General features: G+C 39.3%; 1 protein-coding gene across 1 annotated transcript in view; it reads left to right on the forward strand.

Annotated features, from left to right (window-relative positions):
* Nucleotides 1-8,786, forward strand: part of SLC7A11 (solute carrier family 7 member 11) — a gene marked incomplete at both ends in the record, with an annotated part of 57,831 nt that extends 49,045 nt beyond the window's left edge. The window contains 3 exons of the mRNA XM_080634112.1: nt 1,630-1,779; nt 3,479-3,656; nt 8,719-8,786. Coding sequence (XP_080490238.1) covers nt 1,630-1,779; nt 3,479-3,656; nt 8,719-8,786 — 396 coding nt within the window. The remainder of the gene's footprint in view (nt 1-1,629; nt 1,780-3,478; nt 3,657-8,718) is intronic.
* Nucleotides 8,787-16,892: the final 8,106 nt, after the last annotated feature.

The raw sequence follows: 16,892 nt of genomic DNA on the forward strand, positions 1-16,892 counted from the left end.
CTGTAAGAAAAGAAAGAGCTCTTGAGGATAAACAGAAAACGAGCATGTTCAGTGTTTGAGGCTTGCTAAATAAAAAAACCCCATTCTTAGTAATTAAGAGATCCATTCATGTATGTATGTTCTGGTATTTGATAGATGTGTGGGAAACAGCTCCAAGAAATCATGCAATCACATTTTTTTTTATTTCTTGATACCTCTTCTTCATTGTCTGTGGCCTTTTCTTGCTTTATCATGCTTATAACTGAGGTTTTAAACTTTTAGGGGCTGAGTCTATATAGAAGAAATCTTGCCCAATTTAATGCAGTGGTAAAATTTCTTTTGACCTTTACAGAAGAGTTTGCTTAATATCAGTATAAAGGACCAAGCACTTTGTAAGTCATTAGAGGCTGAAATCCAGAGACCCACATTTGAAATATTGATCCTTTTGGTCCAAAATCTTGCTGTCTTCACTGCTTAAAAGACAGAGAGAGAGAGAGAGAGTGACAAAGAGACTGTGAATCTAGATAACTAATAAAAGTTAGTTTTCCTTACATTAAGATTTAGCCCAGTGTTTTACTGCATCTGCAGCTGATTTCACCTGTTGCCTCATTATATACCTGGAGAGGCTGTGGTTGCCAGGATCATCCCTCTTGCTAAATAATAAGGGCTGTGTTTGATTTGATTAATTCCTTCATCCCCAAATCCAAGGACCGTGTTGTTGTGGGCATAGGCTGTCTCATGGGAAGTGCAGATTACCCTGCAGAGGTAACTCAAGCTACAAAAAATTCTGCTTTTGTCCAGACATTACCCTAAAATAGGTCCCTGTAGCCTACGCTAATAATCTGATCCAGGGCACAGCATTAGTTTATATGTGAGCTTTTGCCTGCCTTACAGAAACCTTGTCTTTCAGAACAGCTTTATAATGAGGAAATGCATTTATTCTAGTGTCCCCTCTCTTTCTTGTTCTTCAGTAGTTGCCTCAGTGACAGCTCAGTGCTTTCCCCTGTTTAGCAATGCTTGCATTTCTGATGTGTAGTCAGTCCACCCTGCAAGCTTGAAAGGCATAGTGAAAGTACAAGCTGGTGTCAAGCCAGTGTGCCCAGCTGTCATCCTGTAGTGCATAGCTACCACTTACCGTGCCTTCTTCACAGACTTCCCCTGTTACAGCTTGCAGGACTGTAAGACTTTTTCCTTCCACAAGACACCTGGAAACCTCTGCTTTCATATGATCAGATGTGACCAAGACTCAGCTCCTCTTGTCATCTGCATCTGTGATGGGCGAGTAAAACAGTGGGCTAATATATTTGTCAGGTCCCATGAGAACAGTGCCCAGGATGCTCACGCATTTTGGTGACGCAGTGGGCTGTGTGCGTATGTGTGTTTTTCTGGGACACAATGGACAGATATGTATTGGTCACAGATATGTGGCCACATGAGACAGATATATATTGATCAGATGTGATCTCAGGGGACAGCTGGACCAATTACACACCTGATTGTATGACAAAAGAAGGCCTCACATCTGTGGCCCTCTGGTGTCTCTGTGGAAGTCTGTGCTACTTGTCCCTGTGGAAAAAATTGACATCGTGGTTGTAAAATAATAGAGAACAATCTACTAAACCCCTCTTATGCTCTGAATTTCTTTTGCAGCATCCTCTCACAATGATAATGTTATTCACCGGGGATCTCTACAGCCTCCTGAATTTCCTCAGTTTTGCCAGGTGGCTTTTTATTGGACTGGTAGTTGCTGGGTTGATTTATCTCAGATATAAACGTCCTGATATGCCTCGTCCTTTCAAGGTAACCTCTGCTCTCTACTGTTTTACATGAATCCTTCTCCCTCCTATCCATTGTGTGGTCAGACAGTAAAGGAGAATTTTCTGATGTAGAAAGCTAAGCTCTTTTTTGAGAAAAGTAGAGTCAATAGAAAATAGTCTTTTGCACTGAAAGGTCTCTGAGCGTTTTCCTGCAAGCTCCCCAGTGCTTCTTCAGTTAAGTTCACCTCTGAAACATAATTCCTGTCTATTTCATGGTGCTTGGGTGGCAGCAACTGAAGCTACTGTGCCAAAGTGAAGGTATTTGCTCAGTTTTGCCTATCTGCTGCATTGAGGCAGTGTGATTCAGGCTGTGTGAAAATGCCTCTAGTCATGTGTAGTCCATAGCATTCAAACTGCAAATCTTGGGGTTACATGTGCCAACTTGATTTTCAGCCAGTCCTCTATTTAATCTCTTCTTTGATAAAGGCCTGAATAATTTTGCCACCAGAATTCATGTTAAGCATAAGCATTAATATTGAACATTTATTTCATTGCCTATCCAATATGCCAATTTGATGCACAAATGAGTTGTTAATGCTATTAGTACGATGTCTGGGACTTGCAATGGATTTGCAAACAGTTATTGTGAACCCTGAAAGTGCTAGTATTCTGGCCCATTGAACAGTAGCTGTTTTAGCTTTGGTTCTGCCATTTTTCTTGCTTATTTGAAATAACATCTTACAAAGTAAGTTGTCCTGTTGTGTATCTGGAAAGATAATGTCCATCATGAAAACAATGGAGGAATCTATCCCTGTTTATATGTTGCCAAGAAGCTTATTTTGTGAAGAACTAAGAATGTGCACTGTTGTATTCCTGTATGTATACCTGTAAATATGGTCAAAAGCACAAGCTGTTTTACTTTGACTAAAAAAAAAAAAAAAAAGGCTTTGACAGTCCACGAAAGAGGAACTGTAATGCTTCAAGGCATGAAAGGAGGAGAATAATCTCCAAGGAATTCTCCAATTCCCCGTTACACCAAACATCTCAGCCATGCCTCCAGGTGTTTCCTTCAGAGAGGTGCTACCATAGTGTTTATAGTGATGTTCTTGAAAATGGAAAGAATTTGATACTGTTATTTTTTCTACTTTCAACAGTGACACTGGCAATACTACCAGTTATACAGTCAGAAAGTGCTTTTTCAGTAGCTACCACTTGCATAATGTTATCAAATATCTCTATCACCAGTCAAATTAGTGTTTAATTTGCTCTCTTCCTTCTAGATTTTAATTTTTACCTTAGGAAGAAAATCAATATGCTCTTAATAGTTTTAAAAGGTGACTTGAGCTCCTGGTTGTGTTTGAAAGTGTTTCTTAATAGGTAATTATCAAAGAGGATATCTTTACTGAGGTTAGACTTGCTTACTTATCTACTGGGGGATTAGAGAAAAGACTTTTGCAAAGTAACTTATTTACAGCCCTTACATTTTAGAGGATGTAAAACACTGCAGTGTTTTAGTGTGTAGTTAAAAGACTTCTGTGGTACTTACTGCATAACACTCTGCATAGCTTGGTTTCTGCAGTCACTGACGCTTTGTGTCCATGTTCTAGACACCTGTATTTCTCCAGAACTATCCAGTACTGCTGGGTTTTATCCAATTTACATTTCATGGAACATTACATGCCACAGTCATTCAGTAGCAAGATCAATGTAAAGTAATGGTTCTTTGTATGGTTATGTTTCAGGTACCTCTATTTATCCCAGCGTTGTTTTCCTTCACCTGCCTCTTCATGGTTGCACTGTCACTTTACTCTGATCCAGTGAATACAGGGATTGGATTTGCAATAACGCTGACTGGAGTTCCTGCCTACTACCTCTTTATTGTATGGGACAAAAAGCCAACGTGGTTCAGAAACCTCCTAGGTAAGTCCCAGTGGACTCCTCTCCTTCATGCTGCCTCCAGGAATTTCTCAGGGCTTCTGTGTTGTGAAATCCTTCCCGATTGATCCTCTCAGGTGCTCTTAGCTGGTGATGACAAGGCAAGTTTCTTTTTAGCACATGCTATAGCATTGCACTGCTGGTTACAATCAGTGTCCACTAACTAACAAGATACATCTACAAGAAGACTATTCTTCACCTGGTGATTGACTTTAAATGGCTAGATGCCTCTCCCTCTGTCCTCTTCTTCTCTCCCTCTCTTACAAACATTCGATTCTTTTTAAATCACTCATCTCCCTCCCCTGGTTGTTGGCCTATGCTAATAGAGAAGTATTACAGTCTCAGGAGAATCAGTTTGGAAACTTAAAAATCACGGCTAGGAATGACAGGATAGGCTTGGTGCGCTCTACTGAGACCATGCATCTGTGGAGTATTTGGAATGGGACAGGTGCAGGTAGGCTTGCTATGAGGACACTGTCTTTAGCAGTGGCTTCTGACAAAATAATAACAAAAGATACTGGGTCTGATACACCTCTGTGGAAATTGTTTCTGTGCTTCATGAAAAACAGATTTTGTGTAACTTGGCTGTACTATTTCACATCTGAAATACACTAAGAATAATCTTTATACCATTTCTGAAAGTTTTTGAAAGCATTTGTGGAAGTTCTGCTGTATTGGAGAAAGGTTATTTGGCACATTTACATTAGAGAGAAGTCAGTATCATTTATTACAGCTCCCCATTATTCTGTTTTTTGTTGCTCAGTAGGATAGGTTTTCAAAGTGGAGGTAATTTTCAAAACATGAAACAAGAATATAGACAAAATATTTCAGAAATGTTGGATAATTTAATAAACCAATCTGAAAGAAAATCTGTTTTGATGCAAAAGAAAAACTCAAGCCATGAAAGTTTTCAACTAAAAATAGTTTATTTGTATAGGTGCTGAATCAGAAATGCATATTGTCTTCTGTGCTTCAGTCTTAAAGGATGATTTAAAATGAGCTGCTCAGAATAAAAGAATGGGGTTTTCATGTGTGTGTTATTATACTATAACCCTTTGTATGTATTTTCTCTATAAATATAGGCTGCATAGTTATGTCCTATCTATCACAGGATCTATGAATTTCCCTCTGAAGTCATGCTAGGAAGTCCAGACAGCAGGGCAGAAAGTATTTACAGAAAAATATGTTATCTTAAGGCCAGCACAATCTGGTCACCTTAATTTTTTATCCATAGGGTTATAAAATTCTTCCAATGTCCTGGGAATGGGTAGAAAGCTCCAGTGCAAAGGAAAACCATTATATGTAAAAGGACATTGTATTAAATAGTTGAGATTTTGTCTGTTTATAATTTCTCAGCCCTGACATTTAGGAAATTTTCCTTTGTCAAACCCAGGAGATTTTTGGCATTTTCTGTGAAGTCTGAGAGGTTTTGAATCGTTGCTTGAATCTCTGGCCACAGGATGCCAGTGTTGAACTGCATTACATGAGTGAGGGAAAAAATATTCTCTTTAAGGTAGACTGGGTAGACGTGAAGCTTTTTCTGCCAGCTGTGATGATGAAGGTGAATCTTCTAGCTTTTCAGATAACACAAAATTCCCCTCCTAGAAAGAAGGCCTGTTGCCTGTGTAATATCTGTGGAGGGACACATTTTACTGGCTCAGAGGGGAAAGCAGTGGATGCCAGTCAGTGGGTGAAACAGCTTGTTTGCTTTGCAATTATTATTCCCAAAATAACAACAGTAATGACTGAAAACTGATGCTGACAGTTTTGAGGTGGAGCAGAGTGGATATTTATTTGTTAAATCTAAAGATTTTTTTTATTTCCTCAGAAGAAGCAATAAACCTTCTGTGTGGAGTCATTAAACTGGCATTATTTTGTGGGTGTTAAGGGAGCTCCATTGTATAGCCTGAGAGCATTTTTCAAAGGCATTGAGTGAGGATAAATTCACTTAAGGTACCTCTGTGAGATATAGAAAAGTCATTGGGCAGCTGCAAGCTTAATATTCTAACCTTGAAACAATATGCATTAGGTGTGTATAAGCATGAAAGAGTAAGGCCAGACATGAGGTAAAGGACAGCAGAAAAGAGTGGGATTGTAATTTAAGAGGTAGATTATTGCCAGATGAACTGGATAACTTTTTTTAAGAAGATAACTGATTTTTCTAGACAAAGGAGAATGTCATAGATCCAATCTACCTAGACTTCAACAAAGCATTTTGTATAGTAGCACGGAGAGAGTCAAAGCCTGTTAGTCTGAACATGGCACCGTGCTAACAAGACTTTTCCCAAGCTGCTTCATCTGTGCAGCTCAGTGCATGAACAGAGCACTGTGGGGCTCTCTACCCATTTGCAAAGTCGCCTTGTGGGGAACTTGATTTGTTCAGCTACCCAGACATGGGTACAAGAAATGACTGCTGCTCATAAACCTCATGTAGAACATGTGCTATTTAACTAACACTGGTGCAAGGACGCATGGGTACAGACCAGCCCCACATAAGATTAGACTGGATATTCAGAAGAGGTTTTGCTAGGATCAGAGGAAAGGGGTGTTGAACAGCCAGAATGAGTAGTGCAATAAAAGACCCAGCCTGAAGATGAATATATTTGTGAAAGGGGTTTCAGGCTGCTTACAGTAGCCCTCAAATGGATTACCCAAAAAATCCTTTCCCAGGCTGAACATCTTTCATTTTGACTGCCCTTAATGGCATTCATGTTGTCCATTCCCTTTACCAAATTACTGTATTGAACAAAAGGTAACATTACAGTTTGTGGGCTTAATAGGGTTTGGGTGGTATTTTGCAGTGAGAATAACATTTTGTTCTCTCCTCTTCCAAAAAAAAAACCTTTGCTGTAGCATCAGATGTGCTGGTACAAATAATTTCCAGCTAGTACAGGCTTCATTTGACCTCCACGTTCTCACTTTGTATAGAACTAATGCAAAAATGAAAAGAAAGTCAAGCCTAGCAAATCCTACAAAGCAGATCAGTGTGTAAAAGGATGCAGCATCAGCATGAGAATGCTTCTATTTGGACTTTCACCTTTGAAAACCCAACCTTAGACTCATAGTTAAAACACCTATTTTTTCACAGTGGATTGAATTGCAAGGAGCTTAAAAGTTGAATCCTTCTTTCTTCGTAGCTTGAGCGCACGCTGGAAAAGAGATCTGTTTATGCAACAAAATGTCTCTTTCAGGGTTATTTACTAACACCAAAAGGTGACACTTACTCACTCAGGGCGTAGTGTTATAAGCTTGGTTTGCTTATCTTTGTCAAGTTTATTATGTTGGGTTCTGCAGGAAATCATCTCAGGGTTTTGCTGTTGCAGATTTCATGTCTAGCCTTATACAGATGCAGTAAATTACTGCTTTCTTTCCCCACCCCAGTTTTATGGGGTGCTTATGTAGATACCAGGTCTAGTTTTTTTTCTAGAGGCTGTGCCCTGGGACCCATTTACTGTGAATTCTCCTCTTGAAAGTGAAAATTAAGGTTTACAGGTGGGGGAGATGGGGAGTTGTCTTTACTGTCATGGTATGTTAAGTTGTCTTGTTACAACTGTGAAACTAGTCCTGTAAACCTATGTACTGCTCAAAGCACACAATATAGACATACTGACTGAATACAGATCGGAACATTTTTGGGGGTGAAATACTCCTTATACTGTGTTATCCTGAGTATGTTGCAACCAATTGAAACACTAAGCAAGCACTGCAGACCCCCCCCCCCCCAGCTTGTCTGATTGCTCCTCCATGGTTTCATCCCAGCCCAGAGCAAAGCTTCTGTGTGTTGGTGGAAGAGTGGCAGCCACCTCCTGCTACAGCAAGGGCAAGGTCTTGCTGCAGGTGGCTCGGTCCATTTTGTCAAACAGGATATTAAAATCCCAGACAGCTCTTGAGATGCCCAGGCTTCCCCTCTGCTGCCATGCCCTTTTCCAAGAGCTGTTACAGCACAGCTCAGCTTGACAGAAAGTCTGTTTTGATTCTTCCCTTGCTCAGGCTCAAACCTGGCAGGGGTGGGATGGCTGGGGCGAAGCCTTGCTGGATTTCTGCAGCTGACTTTCCTCCTGCTCTTCACCCCGGCCATGCTCAGCCCAGCTCCAAAGTCCCTGCTGTAGGTAGGGGAGGGAGATGGGTGGAAAATTCAGTCCCTGTTGACTCTCAGCCTCCCTGAACCCATCAGTTTATAGTTTAAGGGCAACCTGGCTTTGCACTGAACTGATGACCTTCAGAGAGAAGAGCAAAAGGTGGTAGAGTATGCCTTAGAAAGGAGAGCAGGAAAGTAGTTTCAGCTCATATCTTCTGTGAGTTGTACTGTTTTATCCTCCTTGCTTTACGCTGATGGTGAGCTGGACAAGGAATATCAGAACTTTGTCTTACAACAACTCCTGCTTGTTTAAAATGAGTTGCTAAAATAAAAGTGGTAAGTGAAAGGAGTGGTAAGACAATGCTGGTTTACTATTCTGTAGATAAATTAACTGTGCCATTTATGAATCAGTGGCCTAAAAAACCTCCACCAAAACCACCAGAAGGCAATAAATGTCCAGAGTGACAAAACGATATGAAGTGGCCTTGGACAAGTGACATTGTTAGGCCTGGGAAGCTTTGTAATCAGAGTTTTCTGTATTATTTTTTTCTTTTCTTTTTTTTTTTTTTCTTAGGCAGATTTTAGCACCCCTGAATTAACTTGTTTGAACTCTTCCACGCTTTTATTTCAACACTGCAACTTTGTTAAAGCTAAGCAGTTGTGCAGACTAGTTAGGCTTTAAGAAAGCATTTGAATACATGAAGACCTTTTTTGAACAAGTTTATACATCTATACTCTTCCGTTATTATAGTATACGTGTAGGCTTGGACCAGAGGCAAAAAAACTCCCATAGTTAAAGAGAAGAAAAAATCAAACCAGACTTTGAAATGATATATGCACCTGGTATATATAACTACTGTGAACCACATGTGCAAGTAGGCCATAGAGCAGCTAAGACAATTTTCCTGGCTGCTTTTGCCTTCTCCATCTCCACCACAATTTCCCATGTGTATGCTTTTATCTTTGCAGACAAACTAACTGTGACATTGCAAATCCTCTTGGAAGTTGTGCCATCAGAGGAAGACCAGAAATCATGATCTTCATGTTTAGCTTTTGGCTTGGTGTTTCATTTCTACCTGAGGAAAAGGGTCGGGGGGTTTTATCCCCTTACCTTACCCTTCTTCTGCAAACTGGAGGAACAAGTCACAGCTGAGATGGATACCGAGCGAGTCAATTACCAGAACTATATTTTATGATGTTGCAAATTTTTTTTTAATATGATTGGTTTATGTGTAGAAAGCAAGAACTTGTGCTACGAGGGAGCTAATCTCTTCACTATTTCTTTTGTTACAGTGTCATATTTTAACAAACGTTAGGTTCTTCAGACTAGGATTTTGGATGCATTGTCACTGAAAATAGGTTTAAGTAATGTGTAAGTAGTAGTCATGTGTACTGTGAAGAATGTATCCTGCTTGCTGTTCCTGAAGAACCTGACTCTCATCAGAGAAGGGGTGAGATAAAGCTGCTGAGTTTCACTTACTAGTGTTCTTCCCGTCACTCCACTTGGTAGCCTGATTTGGCGACTTCTGGCTCACTGAGAGCACCAGCATGCTGATGCAGAAGAACAACTGTTTCCACACCTTTGTGGTGGCAAGGTTTCTTCATTCCAGAGTTGTTATATTATAGCTGATAGGAACATCTCCCGAGAATTGGTATTCCTGACAGTGAGGCAGGAAGATTTTAGCTTGGGGACTAATTTTATACATGTTAAAGTTTCTACCAGTCTGGAATTGGTTATTGTTTAAGCCAATGTTTCTCTGTGTACATATGTATAGGAAATACAGCAACTGAGTAATCACCTCCATATGAGTGAAAATGTTTGGACGCAGCCTCCGTTGCTGTATGAGTACTTTCTATCTGGAAGCTTGTAGACCTGCAGTTATCAGTCAGGCAAAACTGATTTTAAAGTTTTATATCATTGTCAGTGGGCAGAAATAAATAATAGTTGCTACTAAGAATACTGTATAGACCAGGCAATAAAAGAAATACCTTTTTATGAATAAGGTATAAGGCAAGCTACAGCAGATCTGTTGATTTGAGTAGGATATTTGCCTAATCTGTGGGCTTGAGATTCGAGCACACTCCAATTAACTGGGCTCTGAAACACCAAGGAAAAGGTGCTCTGCCAATGTCTTCTTCCCAGTTTTATCTCAGCAGAAACAGAGAAAGGCCATGAAAACTGATAAACTCAAATGAAATTCATCTTTGGAATGATGTTCAAGCTGAAATTTGGCTCAAATGTGAGCCCATTTTACCCTTTTTTAAAAACAGTTGTAGATGAAAAGATTTTTAATGCTTAGAAATTCAGTTTTATATTGTTAGTCAGACTACTCAACCTTAAGATTAAGGTTTGTTATCACTCTATCAAGAATATAATACTTAAATATTTAATGCACTACTTTTTGAGCTGCATGCTGTCAGCAAGTCATATGTTTCAAGGAAACTTTTATGGAACTAAGCAACATTAAACTTCCTAAATTGGGAGTAAAGTACTACTAGTAGTGAGACCACTACAGTAGAGGGAGACTGTGTATTGTATATATGTTGTATATATCCAGAATATCAACTGTTTTAAGGGTGTACAGGAAAATGCCTTAAATTTATACATGTTTTTCTTTCTTGTATTTCTATGGTGGAATTTCATAGAAGTAGAGAAATGTAAGTAATTAATTCTGTAGAAGAGTGGTAATTTAAGACAGAAAACATCTTGCAAACACTTTTCTTAAAATGTTTTCTGTTTACAGTAACTTAAAATGTTATTTGAAACTTTTTTAGGCAAACATTTTGAGAGAGATTTTTATATTGACAGTGCATGTGTTTCATTAGTATTTACATTTGGGTTAAAATTCTGCTTTTGATGCCATCTACTGCCATCCCAGTTCTCCAGAGTTTAGCCTGTGTCATCGTGGAACATCTTCAGAGTATACAAACTGCACTTCTCTCTGATAAAAATAAACTACATGATGCCCTCCAGGACTTTAAGTAACACACTCCTCTGCTGATGGATGCTGAGTGCACATGATCCCACCACGGCTAGTCCAAAGTGAAGACACCTGAACACTGGTAGTGTGGGTGTCAGGTTTTCAGCACCAACTGTTTAATTCCAAGTATTCATTTCTATTGTGCAACACTACTTGAAAGTTTAAATGGAAATGTTAATTTATGGAAATAAATGGGCTCTGTAGATATAGTCGAGTGTTGCTTTATTTTCCTGTTGTGGACATTAAAGTTTAGAAATGCTTCTGAAACCTGATTCAATGACCACAATTTTACAAGGTTTATTTCATGTAAGTGAAATACTAAGACTCATTGATTGTGATATGCACAGGAATTCTAACTTCAGGTATAGTTTCTTTAGCACACAGAATCACAATACAAAACACTGTAGCTGGGTTTTCCCTGTGTTATAAAAGCCAGTATTAAGGACTTTTATGACATCTGGAAATGAAGCATATCATCACAAATGGAGGAAGACAGACTTTTTTAAAGCATCAATTTATTTTTTCAGGACTTTTAAAAAAGTGTTGTCTTCAGAGTCATGAAGGAAATTCTTCTAGAATAAAAGATAAACTTTATATGTAATTTTTTATTTGGGTCTGAGGTGGTCAGGCCAATGAGACTACTTCTGTGGGGATTGAGTGATCCCTAATTTTTTCATTATTTATCGTTGCGCTTTGCATGTTTTCATCAACTGGACTCTGTCAAAATACGTCTTTCTTTTTGTTTAGATTTGTGCTGCTGTTTTTCTTCTTTGAATTTGTTGCTCTTTTGGGGTAAGCGCAGAAGTGTCACTGAAGGCACCAGCAATGGTCAGGGTTTTTTTTTGTGAGCAGCAAATACTGACAAGGTTTGGTACAGCACCTCTTAGAGAAGCAGTTCAGCATCTGAAGCCTCCAAAAATGCTAATCTATCTTTGCACGTCCTGATCTCAACTGTGATGTGGCCTAAGGCATAATTTAATCGGAGGGGCGTGTTGTGATTTCTGAAGGCTGCTCCCAACTCTACATGGGCACAGTGTGGCTGACCTTTTCTATGGTGCCTCATGCTGCAGCTCTGTCCTTGCCATCCCCTCCCAGCCCATGAGTCCTATGGTTTTTGAGGGGCTATTGAATGGGAGCTGAAGGGTCCTCTCTTCCTTCTGTACATCAGCAATACATTCTTTTCTGGACCTAGAGTTTTCGTGCTTTGTTTTTGCTTCTCCAGATAATCTCTTTATATACAAGAATCAAAGCAGGTAAGAGAGAATCTCATTTTTTAAACGAGGTGGCTGTCATCTGATAAAATCTGAATTGTACTTGTTGTGTGAGATGCTTCTAGATCCACTCTATAGAGCTTTTCATAGTGCCCTTTTTACGTTGTTGTACATAAACATTTTTGGTACAGGACAAAATACATTGAGGTCTTTAATGTGACTGACAGCTGCAATGTTTTAGGGGTGCTTTTTGTTCTGATAGCATGGGGTTTGTGAAGCAGTAGTACCAACATGCTGATGACAGGCAACACCTTTTCAGGGACACCATGGCCTCCAGATGTGGCCAAGGAGCAAAGATGCTTTAGCACAATGTTTGTTTCCAGCTCCTCAAGCTGTCAATCAGCTCCCAGGCTGCCACAGTTTGCTGTGTAGTGTTTTCAGTCAGCCTGCACTGATTTTGGTCTGCCTTAAAATACTGCACCATTGATCATGGTGTTTAGGAGCTTGCGTGTGTATATATATATATATATATATATATATATATATATTTGTATATATTGGCATAACGTGTCTTCAAACTATGTTTTCATGAGAAAACTTCCAAGTACTTTTGGAAAAGCCATTAAAAATGAAACAGTGTCATAACTTTCATGCTTTTTTTTTTTTTTTGGTACATTTTTAATTTTATACAGAAATTGTTGCTTATAGTTATTCTCACTTGTGCATTTCAAAAATAGTCTTTTAATACTAGTGTACAGTAACAAAGACATTTAATCTGATTTGATATTAATATGTATCAGATTGATATCATAAACTGACGGCCATGCTGGCTTAGTGAAAGACAAGCCTGAGAAAACTAAGCTGCCTGAGAATGTGAAGCATCCCATGCTAAGACAGGTATTTAAGGTAAATTACATGAACTGATCTCTGGAATTGCTCATAGCTCTGTTTTTCTTAAAGGAGGAGGTGGGAAGACTAGTTTAGGCACGCTTAATATGTCAGATAGCTGAGCAGGAGTGAAATGAACCCTTAATTACTGCAGCTGGTATAATGTAATTACTAAAAGCCCTTATTTTCTAAGCTGATACTGAGGATTGCAGTTACTCCCTAAGAATTATTTATTTTCAATTCAAATTGCCATAGAGGTTTCTTTGAGTAGAACACACTCCGTTTTCCATATTTTCCAATTTGAATGAAAACCAAACCAAAAAACTTGGCTTGCAAGAAGTTCATCTGCCTTTGACTATGTAGATATAATTTTTGGCTGAATGTGTATGCTCCTGCTTTTTGATTTTCAGAGGAAAGTCAGCTTTCAATTTAAGAATATTTTTCAAACATTCTTCTACAGAAAAAAATAGATGTTACCTATATCCACAAGGTAAGTAGCTAATTGTGTTGATGGAAAAAGATGAAAAGGACTTTTCATAACTTTCAGTACCTCCAGAACTTTTGATTCAAGCGTTAGACATATATCAGAATCCAGGCAGATTTTAATCCGTACAGGTCTTAGAAAAATGGGTGTTGATTTTTCTTCAAGAGAAAGTAGACATTTGATTTTTGCAACATACCTATCAAACATTGTGTTTAATGACCTTCAGTGCACAGATGGCTCATACAGCAGACCCTGTAGCAGGAAACATGCTGAAATCCAGTACTGAAAGGGTATTCATGTCTGGGAAGGATGCAAAGGACAAAACCTGGCATTTTGAACCCCTGTTTGGTTATAGGGCTGCTTCCAAAGACCAGAGTCTTTTTTGTAGTGGCTGCAATGTCTGTGTGACTGCTGGCACAGAAAAGGCCAGTGCCAAAGGCCAATTCAGGAACATCACTGGACCTTCAGGCATTTGAACTTGCACTCTTAAGCCTACTCACACTCTATATATAATCTATAAAGGTGTTTTTTGTGTAAGCCTTGTAACAGTGGTGAGGACAAGCATCCTGAGAAAGGAGCTTTTGTTTGCAGAAGATGGCAATTGTGGTTTCTTTCCCCTTGTACATTTCCCACCCCACCCCCTGCACTCTTTTATCTACTTCTCTGTGGTGGGGAGTCTGGAGTGACTCAGGAAAGTCTTCTTGTGTTAAACACCTACTGGTGACTTGCTGAGACTTGGCAAACTGATGTTTCTGCTTGCCTTCAGAAGTCTCTATTTTTCTTGCATGTTAGTCCATGTTTAATTTGATTTCTGTTATTTTTTTTTTTGCCAAGGAACTACTGGGGAGCATGTCTGCAATTGACTCACCAATTCTGTTTACATTTGCTTTCTTGTTTCCTTTTTATTCAAAGAAACTTTTCAAATAATTTTTTTTTTCCTTGAAATTCAAAGACCCAAATGGGTAAAGCACTTTTTTCAACAAAGGCTTGACTTTATCAAGAGAGAGTTTGGATGCTCTTTGCATTCCCTGTTACAGGAATGTCTACAGTGTTGTGATCTAAACCACAGCTTTGATATTTTCTGAATATCATATTAATGATGATCCAACATGGTTATAAAAGCACTGTGGTTGCAGTCAGTTTCATGCTTCTGTAGCTCATTCTCTTCTCACAAGGCAAGCTACAAAACTTTCCCACTGCTAAGCTTTTCTGCAGGCCTCTTTCTGCTCCCAGGAATTTGGCGAGATCCCCTTTGAAAGAGAAATACCATCCTTTCCTTTGGGGTGCACCTCACCACCTGGCTCACGGCTTTGGCTGCTAAGTGAGCATAGCTGCAGACAGGCGCCTTGCTGAGCCCAAAGCTTGTTCTCTTCAAGAGAAACTGGAATCCTGGGTTTTATAAAGTAGCTGGCTTTTCCATCGGCACTTATACATGTACTTACAATGTTTTACAAAATTGTTATTTTGGTGAGGTTTTTGGTTCTCCTCCCTGTTTGTTATGAGAAGTCTGAATGTTATGGGACAGTTTTCTAATTTTACCCCATACTGTTGGCTCTGTCTCAAGAAAGCCATTTGATTCAGCTTTAGCTGCCAATATCTCTTTGCCACTCAGTCATTACAGTGTAATTGGATCTAAAGTATGTGTATAATTTACTGCTAGCAATGCTGGCTTGTCTTAATTATGACATCCAGCTGATTTCTAAAGGATACTAATCAATGAATATGCATAGCATAGTAGACAGACACAGATGAATAAGTCTTCACAAGAACTTGAGTTTTCACAGTACTTATATATCAAGCTGTTTAAAAGCATTGAGTCAGGATCTCTTGTTTGAAGTGGATGGGGGCCTTTCAAAGGGCTTGTGGCACAGCCTAGGACACTGTGCACAGAGCCTGAGGTGTTTTAGATTGTATATACATGTGCATTCTGCTGCACTTTGTAAAATTTCTGGGAGGCAATGAGGAAAATCTTAGAGGTATAAATATGAACTTCTAGGCAGCTAATGGTTCTTACGATTCCCCTAGTACTTTCTCCTACATGCACCCTGATTGAATGTTACACATAACTTTTCACTGAAAGCATTTCCTTTCAGTGCCTCCTCTGCAAGCCAGCTTTTTTGAAATATCTGTATTTAATTTTAAGCTGGGTGCTATTCTTGCCCATACAGTTTTGATTTTTTTTAAGCTTCATATTTTTCTTCATCTGAAAACTGTCATGCTATAGAAAACTTGTTTTCCAGGCTGTAACAGTACTTTTAAGAAGTAACACGATCACGAGTTATGGTCACATAAGGCTCTAAAGCCTTTCCAAGCAGCTCCTTCCTCACAGACTCATATAGTTTTGTTTGCAGATTGCAACTGGAGGATCTTAAGGCTTTATCATGTCAAATACTCAGCTCCTCTAGGGTATCTCAGATGTGCTGTAGTGGTTTAATAGAATCCTTGTGTTCCAACACCTTATTAAAGGTCCTGACACAGCCAACTTGTATTAGAAAATTTGGATACGTGACAAATCCTGCTAGAGGTTATGAAAATTCTGTGGGGATGTTGATAGATTTGCACAAGCTGAAAGCCTATGTGCACAGCAGTGAATCTTGTGATTAGCTATCTATATATACTTAATTACTTGTATATTTTCAGTTACTAACATCTTCATTAAAAAAATATCTGTTATCCATTTCTTTTTTATTTTTTCTTAAATTTGGAGATTTAGAACATTACATTCAGTGCAGCTCGCTCAGGTGTTCTGATTACCTGAAAGCTGGGACATGGTGAGACCGCATCTGGAATATTGTGTCCAGTTCTGGGCCCCTCAGTTCAAGAAGGACAGGGACCTGCTGGAGAGAGTCCAGCGCAGGGCGACTAAGATGGTGAAGGGAGTGGAGCATCTCCCTTATGAGGAAAGGCTGAGGGAGCTGGGTCTCTATAGTTTGGAGAAGAGGAGACTGCGGGGGGACCTTATTAGTGTATATAAATATATAAAGGGGGAGTGTCACGAGGATGGAGCCAGGCTCTTCTCAGTGGCAAACAATGATAGGACAAGGGGTAATGGGTACAAACTGGAACACAAGAGGTTCCACTTAAACTTGAGAAGAAACTTCTCCTCAGTGAGGGTGACGGAACACTGGAACAGGCTGCCCAGGGAAGTTGTGGAGTCTCCTTCTCTGGAGACATTCAAAACCCGCCTGGACACATTCCTATGTAACCTTATCTAGGTGTTCCTGCTCCGGCAGGAGGATTGGACTAGATGATCTTTTGAGGTCCCTTCCAATCTCTAGCATACTGTGATACTGTGATACATGCAAAGAATCTTCTGAAGGAATTCTTTCTGTATTTTTACATGACATACTGCACAGTGCAATTCAATATTCATAAAATACTTCTAGCTGTTGTTAGTATTCCACAGCTCTGCTAATTCATGTGCCAGATATATTTAAAATGAATCATTAAATGCCAGGAGATTTGATGCTTGTTCCACATGCAACAGCTCACTATTGAACAAAACTCCAGCACTATGTACTGGTGCTAAACCTTGGCTACCTTTGATTTTATAATAAATATGTGAGTCAGAGGCAGGAT

Source organism: Psittacula echo (assembly GCF_963264785.1).
Source record: "Psittacula echo genome assembly, chromosome: 1".
NCBI lineage: Eukaryota > Metazoa > Chordata > Aves > Psittaciformes > Psittacidae > Psittacula > Psittacula echo.